Source organism: Astatotilapia calliptera, chromosome 7 (genome assembly GCF_900246225.1).
Source record: "Astatotilapia calliptera chromosome 7, fAstCal1.2, whole genome shotgun sequence".
In the NCBI taxonomy this organism is placed as follows: Eukaryota; Metazoa; Chordata; class Actinopteri; order Cichliformes; family Cichlidae; genus Astatotilapia; species Astatotilapia calliptera.
In genome coordinates, this window is record NC_039308.1 from 57,981,257 (window position 1) to 57,992,126 (window position 10,870).

Sequence of the window (10,870 nt, forward strand, 5' to 3'; positions counted from 1 at the left end):
CTGTGATGGTTACTGGACCCTGTTCAGGGAGGTCGCTATGGTCTGCCCTCAGAGCCACTAGCCACTGAGCATTGCCGTTATGGGTTGCGTCCTTCTCCCATATGCTCTTCCAGTATTGCTCCGTCTCCAGCCTTGGTGGTGCTGTTCTCTTATTGTTCCCTTGCCACTGAGAGTACACCTTTGCTGGTTCTGTGGAGAACAGCTGGTTTATTCTCCTGCCTTCTATCTCACTGGTGTACCTCCTCAAGCGGCTGGCCAAGGCTGTGAGTCTTTGCTTGGCAGTTTCCAAGGCCTCAGGTATGGACAGCTTGCTGTATTTCTTATGCACCTTCTTTGTCGCACCTTTCTGCAGCTCCGTTAGTTGGCTAACCTCCCTCCGTGCTACTTTGATCTTGCCCTCTAGCCTCCTTCTCCATGGAGGGTACTGCCCCTTGTGGCTGTTCAACTTGTAGCCAAGCATCTCACTGATCACTGCTGCCGTATTGTAGATCAGTTTGTTAGTGTCGGTAATCGTGGTTGTAGGTATTGTCCGTAGTGCTGCATTAACAACATCTCATTCCAACAACGCCCTGTTTTCGTCTCTTGCCCACCGATGCCTTCTTGTTCCAGTAGCCCACTTTTCGTCAGGGTGCCCTGGTTCCTCAACACCTGACGCGGACCTTGTTGATCCGGGCGACGTCCGAGCCGGCATGCTTTCATATTTATCTGTCTCGCTCATGTCTGCGGTAGGCTTGCTTAGCATAGGGGGTCTAGCCTTAGGACCCTTACTGGATACAGACGCCCCAGGCGGGAATCGAACTTGCGATCCTCTGTTCCAAAGGCTGGATAGCGTAGTGGTATATATATATATATATATATATATATATATATATATTTTTTTTTTTTGATATCCTATTGTAGTGATAGACAAGATTATCTTATGGAATAAAATGGAGTGGTTCTTCTTCTTTAGCTATACAACTATAAAGCTAATGCCTCCCTACATTTTAAGTGCTTTTGAAAAAATAGTAATTCTCAGACAATTTCTTCACAGGTTTATCACAAGTAATGGCAAATTTGGCATTCACGTGAAGTGTGTCAGAAACATTAATTTTAATAACTATTTGTTTGACTGATTTACAAAATGCAGTATTGAGAAACACAAATAAAGGTATTAAAACCCCTTTTTCTGATTTTTGTTTTGTTTTGTTTTTCAGTTTTCGCATGTTGCAGTGTTAACATCAATCTGGATTTACTTACTTTAATGACTGAAAAGAATTTCACATAATTTTCATATAACAGTGTTATTACCAACTTTGATTTTGGCTTTTTTGGCTTATTATGGCTGTTTGTTTTATAATGTCTAATTCCTGTCGAACCTTTAACTGTGATAATATGGTGATGCTAAAATTGTAATTCATAGAATAGAATTCAGATAAATGTCTAATAAGGACTTCATGAGTGGATAATCTACTAATATAATGTACACAATGTATATTAAATTAGCTAGATGCTAATTTTGTGAAACTCCCCTCGTGGAGAATACTGGACTGTGAGCGTAAAGCATATAAGTTCTTTATACTTTAAATTCTGCATCTCAATACTGAAGACTAAAGTGGTCATACGCTTCCTTGTTTTTTGCTTTGTTTCTGTGTTTACTTGCAAGGCGAGCTAGAAGACAGGACATCAAGAATGGAGACCCTGCCATGCAGTGCTGGGACACAGAAGACAGTATGTACACTTTATGTCTTAAGGGGTTCGGCCACTGTTTGTTTTTGTAAAGCATTTCTTAAAAAGTCAGGAAAGCATCTGATCACTTCAAATTCTGTCTGCTTGATAATGAACCTAAACCCGCAGACAGATTCAAGAAGAACTATAAACACTGTCAAGAAAGACAAAAAAATCCTGCAACAGATGGTATGGCTCCCACGGAGCTCCGATGTCAAGATTACAGAGTCAGATTGGGATCACATGAAGAGACAGAATCAACGGAGAACGGAAGTTTTTCAAAGAAATATGACAATATGTCCAAGATACTTTCATGTTGGCTGACACAGCTGAAATTTGTGTGCTTGTGTATCCATTGTTGGGGTTTTCATGTCATGCAACAAACATGTTTTTAATGACAGTGATGTCCTTTGCCTGGTACTGCATAATTGTCACAAAAAATAATCTAATTATGAGACATACATCAGATACTGTATCTTTGTTAGAACCTGAGAAAACATAGACACTACTTTTGGTTTTTACAGGTCTTGGTACTGGGAGTGTGGAGGAGAAAATTCTCTTTGGGGTGCAGAGCAACTCCACATTTTTCGAGTGTATCCCCAAATCTCAGCAGGCCCGGATTCGATGGTACATGCAAAAACTGGAATCTGAACGCAGAGAGGAGGTTAGAATATTACTGCATTTTTCATAGATTCAGCTCTCCTTCTGTAGTCTGAAAGTCTTTTGCTTTTCTTGGGTTCATGTTGAAGGGGTTGCATTTATTTTCTTCCTACATCAAAAAGTGGGGAAAGGTTAGAGTGCCTAGGAACAGTGTTTGCTACAGCGGCACTAATTTCTCACAGAAATGCTTCAAAACATCAAAACACACCACAGCGGACTTCATGTGCACTGCTTTTGGAGTGTTGAACTTCTCAGCAATTATTTGTACTAAAAATCTCTGCATACGCATATTTTTAATAATGTCTAAGGCCTTGACAGCAAAGTTTCCAGCCATTGCAAAAACAATAGGGTGGGAACAGAAAGGCATAAAAGCAGAAAGAGGTAATATATTTGTATTTGAGGTGTGGAAAGGAACTAAATAATGATGACAGTTGTCTCCTGATTGAGACAACAGAGATGTGCTTACTCAGCACCTCAGTGCCTTCCCCTCCCCCTATCCAAACATACAATCTATCCTGCACCCACTGCAAGTGGCCCTTTTAGTGCTTAACCTCTCTACTTCCCACTACACTAATTTCCTCCTACCACTGTGCTCTGTCCTCTCTCTCAGGGGTGAATGTAAGCACAGTGACAGGTGCATAGGCCACTAAAGACCCATGTGCTTCTTTATGGGCTCACACTGCACAAAGCTCTGCTTTTTGTCTGTGGGTGGATGAATGCATGTGTCTGTGTTTCTTTATGTACCCCTACAGTGAAAAACTATAACAGAGAACTCCCCAGGGACAGCCACGGGTTTTGGTGCAATAAACACAATGTGGTGTTTTCTGTGTTTGTGTGTGTAGGGATGAATAATATGTGACCTGTTGCACTGTTGACAAAGTGATGGCGGCTTGGATGGAGTCAAATAAAGAAAAGTGATTTAAAATTTCAGGTGTTTTGAATTTTAAGTAAGCACATAGCTCCTTAGGATTCATACCATAAAAGTACTTTGCAGGCAAAAGAGTTAAAATACAAATATAATGGAGATAATTTTGAGTATAGGTTGAAAACAGTGCTAAAAGAAAAACATGATAATAAGATAATCATGACAAGGATTAGACAAATACAGGGAAGCTATATAAGCTAAAAATAATAATAATTACAAAAAAACACGGCCAAAGCTGGAGCATGATTATGAGATTATTATGTGACTATACATAGTTACTATATATTATAAGATAAGATAAGATAACGCTTTATTGTCATTGCACAGTCATACATAGTACAGTAGTACAATGAAATTGGAAAAACTGTCCTACGTCGGCACTACATATAACACAACACGACACGATATGACACATCACAACGTAACAAACAACACAACACAGTATATTAACTTAGTATAAAAAAGAAGAATAAGTGTATGTGTATTGCACACTGTTATTATTGCACATTAATTATTATTGCACCTTGTTATAAATATAAATATTATTGTTATCGTTTTAAACATTGTTACCTCCCCCTAAAAAGTCCAGGGAGGTATCCAGTCAGGTCAGCTATTTACATTGATCAGGGCTATTGCCCTGTTGTAAAAGCTGTCCTTGAGTCTATTTGTTCGGGACCTCAGCAGCCTGAACCTCCTGCCAGACGGCAGCAGCTTAAACACCCGGTGTCCTGGGTGTGTGCAGTCCCGTAGGATGCTGCGTGCCCTCTTGAGACAGCGAGTGCTGTACAGGTCTTTCAGGGAGGGAAGAGGATGTCCAATGATTTTTTGGGCCATGTTGATGACCCTCTGGAGTGCCTTTCTGTGTGCTGTGGTGCAGCTGGAGAACCACACACCGATGCAATATGTCAGCACACTTTCAATGGAGCAGCGGTAGAAGACGGTCAGCAGCTCCTTCTTCAGGTCCATTTTTCTGAGGATTCTCAGAAAGTGGAGACGCTGTTGGGCCTTCTTTAAGATCGCAGAGGTGTTAGAGCTCCATTGGAGGTCTGTGTCTATGTGCACACCCAGAAACTTGAAACTGGAGACCCTTTCCACGCACTCCCCGTTGATGCTGACAGGCTGCAGCTCGGACTTCCTCCTACTGAAGTCAACTACCAGTTCTTTTGTTTTGGTGGTATTGAGGTCCAGGTTGTTGTCTGCACACCAATCTGACAGCCTCTGAACTTCAGCTCTGTATGCAGTCTCATCTCCCCCTGAGATGAGCCCCACCACAGTGGTATCATCTGCAAACTTGATGACTGTGTTGTCTGGGTGGGAACTAACACAGTCATGTGTGTACAGAGTGTACAGTAGGGGACTCAGTACACAGCCTTGTGGAGAGCCGGTGTTGAGGCTGAGGGCTGAGGAAAGATGAGGCCCCACTCTAACTCTCTAACTCTATATATATATATTATACTATAGTATTTCCAAATACATTTGCAAACTGAACAGTGGAAGAGCAAAGTAGTTTATGAGCAATATTGCCTTAAAACACTTTTTTTCTCGTTTGTGAACTCAGACAACATAAAGTAATTATATAATAATTTCTGGTACTTAAATTATTGGCCTTTTTACTTCTTTGTCATGTCGGTTTATACGTACAATTATAGTAAACACAAGATTGTGCTGCTTCAAAGCAGCAAACATTGATCATAAAAAGGATGGAGATCAAGTGAAAAACAAGCTGGAGGTCAGAGGAGCGCACACTTTTCAGATGTTGGAATTCATAGTCAGTTGTGTGGGCGATATCTTGAATATGTTCAGATAGCATTCTTGCAACTAATACCATTTGATTTCTTTAACTGTCTTAATTTTTCTCTTTGTTTTAATTACCTAGTGGCAATGGTGTGTTTGCCGATATGTGTGTTATGTATAAAGTTTGGATCTATGTTTTTAGGCCTTTTTTGGATGCGGAATTGAAACTACATACCTATTACAGTAGTTGGGTGTAATAGTTGTATCTTGGCCTTCTAGCTGTGTAAGGTGGTTTATGTGTTCTCACAGCTGCAAAGCATGTGATCATTTAAGTGTCTTGCACATTTCAATCTCTTCTTTTCTGCCCTGTTTTCTTCTGTCATCCTTTTATCTTCCCTGGCCGTTAACTTCCTCCTCAGCCCGACCCTAATCTTTGCTCACGTCCTGCCCCAATACTCCTTGCCTACTTAGCTTCCTCAAAACTTTCATGCTGTGTCCACAATTTCCCACAGTTTTCCCTCCTGTGTTTCTGGGTTTTGATAAAGGCAACCTCAGCCAGCTGTTCATAGCACCTGCAGCCCAGTCTAAAACTTACTCAACTCATAATCTCCTTATCCAGTGCCTCCTCTTATCTCCTAGTAAAACTCAGCTATTAAAGATGTGAGCTAGAAGAAATTTTGCCATCTTTCTCACATCATGTTTGTGCACACGTGTTTACCTCCTGGAGCCTGCAATGCTAGCCCATTGGGTAATCTCTAATAAGAAAAGTATGGAAAAGGTTAAATGTGTTGCTCAATGCTCATTAGCACAAAGCACCTATTTCTCAGCTTAGGTGGGAATTTCTTAATTTGATACTTAAAGCATCAAATTAACTTAGAAGTAGACTGCAAATATTCTCGCCTGTGTTTCATTTAACAGTTTAAACGTCATCATTAAATAACATTTCATTGCTTTACTCCACATTCATGCAAAGTTGTTAAAACAGAAGAGCATAAGTGTGTTTATGAACGCTATACACTACTATACACTATACACTGGATTGCTTTCCCTTGTAGGAGTTGCTGATGTGATTGCATGCCCAGACACACACAGACATATCCACACACAGGCATACAAATAAAGACAGACCATCTGGCTAAGTTTAAAAGCCTGGCATTGCTATTTAGTCACAGATGCCTTGGTTTTGGATGGAAGAGTGCAGGCGACTTAAAAAGCAATCAGATAGGCACATGAATGCTAATTGGATGATTTTAAAAGGCAGAGGACAGAGAGCCACGTAAGTGTGATGTTTATGTTTTTAATACGTATACCATATGTTTTGTCAAGTCAGTCAGGTGTGTCAGGAAATGAGAATGTGGTATGAGACTGGCTAGTAGGTCTAATGTGTGCAAAAGACAACATCCAGAAAGACTCTGAAACCTGTGGGTGTGCCTCTGCCTTGACTACACATCATTAGTGTCAGATCTGGAAACCACCACAGAGCTATCCAAACACACACACACACACACACACACACACACACACACACACACACACACACACACACACACAGAGAGACACTTGTGTATGTAAGAAAAAAATGGTAAAACAAGACCACAGCAAGCACATGGGCAAAAGACATGGTAATATTCTGCATTTCTTATCAGTTACACCTCTGGGGGTCAAAGTGCAGCTGTGGGAGGTATCCCTTTGAAGCAGCCACACTTTCACACATGCTGGACTCACTCCCTCATGCTCTTTCTGTGTCCTCTTAACACAGCTTTGTTTTTTTTAGGCTCTGACAGCAGTCACATCATCCGATGAACCGTGGTGGATGCTAGACGGAAATAGGGCCAAAAACATTAGCATGCCACTTACCTTAACAACAAGCACATACATTCCCAGCAGCGCTCAACGTTTACTCTCATTATGCATCTAAAGATCTCTCATCACATAATGACCTGTGCCCACCCACGCCGTGAACTATACTCGCCACACCTAATTCCATATGCTTCCCGTTTTAGGGGTCATTACCTTGTTCAACACAACTTGGTTACAAATCTTCAGAAATGTATCTGTTTGAGGAGGGTGTAGGGCTGTGCGATATGACCAAAATCTCATATCCCGATATTAAGACATCTATCGTCCGATAACGACATAAATCACAAAAATGTAACATTTTCTGTAAATTCTGTGAATCTCGGGCAGCTCGACTTGCGTGAAGTGTTTCCAGCTGGGCGTCGTACCTGGAGTCGAGTGTTTTAACTGATGCATGAAATAATAAATTTTTAGACATAAGTTATAACGGCCGCTGTTTTCTTTGATGGCCACTACAGTGACCATCAAAATAATGAAAAAATATTGCCGTAAACAGTTTATTTTGCGACACCACGAAAAACGATAGCGTAAAATGTGAAACGATAGACGTTTTTATATCGTCATCCGATATATATCGTTATATCGAACAGCCCTAGGAGGGTGATGTGTTAGCTGGGGTTTGTGGTGGTGGGTTGGCATTATGTAGCTCTTATATGTTTCTTGTTGTCTCTCAGGTCAGATTTGATGATCGAGTAATTCACACGGAAAGAGGTCTCCTAATTCGCTCCCTTCATGCTTCTGATGCCGGTGTGTATATCTGTGTAGCTCAAGAGCACACACACTTCACCCATACTCTCCTCCGTGTCACTCTACAAGTTGTTACAAATGGACAGCTAGACAGAAAAGCCAAGCCGAGTGACGACTCTGCCGGGGGGCTACACCATGGAACAGAGGCACGTCAGCGATATAAAGACTACCTGAGAGCGATGAGCTCTCCCTTCAGCTCTCTAGAAGAGTACTGCGATGCACTGTGGCTGGATAAGAGGCCGTTGAGGGTTCGAGGGCGAGGCTTAGGAAATGGCAAATGGAAACACATCCAGGAAATGAAGAAAAGCCGGAACAGGAGACACCACAGAGAGAATGTGGAAAAGAAAGAACATCAGAAGCAAGGGAGGGTAGTGAGGACAGCAGAACAATAGGCGACAGGATATAGAAACATTAAGGATGTTTATATTAACTGGTTTAAGGATCAAGCTAATGTGACTCAGAACTGTGAAACTGCAGTGTCAGATGAGCAAGTAAACTTTAACTCTTAAAGTGACATGAAAGACGATCAGTGAAATATGCAGTGCAAAAATGCAATATACTTAGCAAGCAACTTGAAGTAGTAGAGGTATGTTACAGGAAAACGCACAGTTAACTTTGTAAATAAATTATCCATTGATATCACTCAAGCCTCCGTAGTTTGACAGACTGCTGTTGCTCGTTTTACTCCAAAGTTTCATAGGGCTAATATTCCATTTGGTCACTTAATGACATTAAAAGTTAGGATTTGTAATATTGGAATTAAGATGACGCCATTACTTTCATTATGTATGACTGTAAATATTGATATGACATGTACAGGAGACATAGCATGCTAAGTTTAGTCTTATTACTGACCTATAACAGTAATCATTTATGATGTTATTCTAAAAAAAATGACATATTTTTGTACAATCCATTTACTCTTGTGTACTGTAGGTGCAATAGAGGTTTTTTTTTATTATAACTGTTTGTGAACGTTATTTAAATAAATGTGTCTTGGAGCCTCTGTTCCTTAAATTTATTGCTTACTTATATTCTGTGCACAGATAAAATCAGTATGCAAAAACTTTACTGCTGCAGTTACTGGCAGTCTCAAGTATATGACAGGCATACTCGGAATTAGTTAGGGTTAGCTCAGCTGAGCCTCTCCTGATATAGCAACACGGGTCCCTGTACACTGTATGCAGATGTCAGAATGATTCAGGACCAGCTGGTTTGTTTTTTAGTGTGTGTCCCTGTGTGTGTGAGCGTGTAAAGGTAAATGTGTAAAAGACAAGAAGAAGAAGAGAAAGTGGCAACTTCAGTAGAAACCATTTGAAATATAAAAGGCTGTGATCAAACCCAGTTACAGATTTCCCAAAATAAAAATAAAAAGTTGAGATGGCATCAGTGTCAGAGGCATGAGCATGAAAACCAAGCATTATGCAACCCAGTGTGCCTGGCCTGAATTTTATGTACAGACTTACAAAGAAATGGAAGTAATATGATACACGGTGCTTGTATTTCAGGCTGAAAATAAAATGACAAGGCTCTTCTGTGAAAGGCATCATCACAGTCATGGGAGTCCTGTTTTAATTGATTTAGTGGTAACATCTTAAATTTCATTTTGAGTGAGCTGCTGAAATACTGGAAGAAGAGTCACATAGAAAATTAGTCTCAAACTCAAATATATATATAAAAAATATGACTTTTAGAAATATTATTATCATTGCCTCATAGACCATAACTGGTCTATCATAAATAGCTATAACTGCCTTTATGATGGACACTGTTTTTCTTACAGAGACACATTTTATTGTGCTTACTTTCTCCCTATCTAACTGTATAAATAGGTCTCCCATTTTGTGCTTTTCCACAGTGATTTTCAGAGCTTCTTGTAACAAAGACAATAAATATTTCAAATGCTTCCTCTCTGTCTATTGTTTATTTATCAGTCAGCTGTAAAGAATAAACTGCATCTCCCCCGAACGGAAACAGCAAGAGGACTTTATAAAAACTAGAAAATCTTTTCTTCTAAATATTATTACATTAAAATATTATTTTTCACATTTTTTTTACATTAAATTATTTATCAACTTATTTCACATAAACAAATGTACATGCATATTTTAAGACAATGTATTTTCTTAAATCAAAATTAGTTCAGCTTACCAAACATTTATTTATACTTCACATCGTCCTGTACTGTGGCATTTTCATTTCCCCTCTTTAGACCATCACAGCCAACTGCCACAGTACCACCACACTCTCAAAAAAAAAAAAAAAACAATTTGAAAGACCACTAAGGGTGATAACTGTCAAAAATATCAGCTCACTGCTCAGTGTTGCTATTGCTAATGGTTTCATTTCAACAGCATCAACTTATTATCTTATTATTTATTACAACTTAGTGTTCCTTATTTATATATAAGGCTGAATGATAATGTGCTATCCTGCACAGAAGATCTGTTGTCAGATGCCATAAGAGATCGTAATTGTAGACATAAGCATACTATGTATGCTCAGAGTTAACTTGACCCTCACATGTGGCTGGAAAACAACCCATGAGTGAAGTGATTTGCTGTTCTAGACAGGCAGACAGAAACAGTGGGGGTTAAATGAGGAAACAGAACCATGGAAAGGAACCAGAATTTCTAGAAGGAAGTGGTTAATTTGATGTGATTGGTGTAATGAGCAAGCAAGTGTGCTTAGGAGCCCCTGGAGCGAAGCCTTACAGTGTATTCACACACAGACAAAGGCACACGTACACAGTATACTTCTTTTTCTCCATCAGTGTCATGGCTGTGTGCAGGAAGGCAGAGGGGAAGGACCCAAAATGCAGGACTCACGGAGGCAAAAGTAAACTCAGAATAAACTGCTTTATTGCAGGCTGCTGATCAAACAGAAGACTAACTAAACTGGAAAATATAAACTAACAGGCAGGTAAATACAGTTAACAGAACACACAGCTGAAACTGAGGGTGAATAGACATTGACGACACGACAGAGAACAAAGGAAACACAGGGCTTATATACACACGGCAGTAATCAAGGGATGAGAGACAGGTGGGGAACACACCTGGGAGAAATCACAGCTGACGAGACAGGGGAAATGTAACCTGAACACACTCACATAAGACAGGGACCTTCAGAATAAAACAGGAAACTAACAGACACAGAGGACCAGACAAGACACCATGGACAGACAGAGGGACATACAGGCAGAGAAGACTAAGCACAGGCAAAACCTAAACTAAACCC

General features: G+C 40.1%; 1 protein-coding gene across 3 annotated transcripts in view; it reads left to right on the forward strand.

Annotated features, from left to right (window-relative positions):
• The window catches only part of sema3d (sema domain, immunoglobulin domain (Ig), short basic domain, secreted, (semaphorin) 3D), a 33,349-nt gene extending 22,722 nt beyond the window's left edge, over positions 1 to 10,627 (forward strand). For all 3 annotated transcript variants that reach the window (XM_026176096.1, XM_026176098.1, XM_026176097.1), the window contains 3 exons: positions 1,646 to 1,710; positions 2,232 to 2,371; positions 7,558 to 10,627. In XM_026176096.1, coding sequence (XP_026031881.1) covers positions 1,646 to 1,710; positions 2,232 to 2,371; positions 7,558 to 8,022 — 670 coding nt within the window. In that variant the 3' untranslated portion in view covers positions 8,023 to 10,627. The remainder of the gene's footprint in view (positions 1 to 1,645; positions 1,711 to 2,231; positions 2,372 to 7,557) is intronic.
• Positions 10,628 to 10,870: the final 243 nt, after the last annotated feature.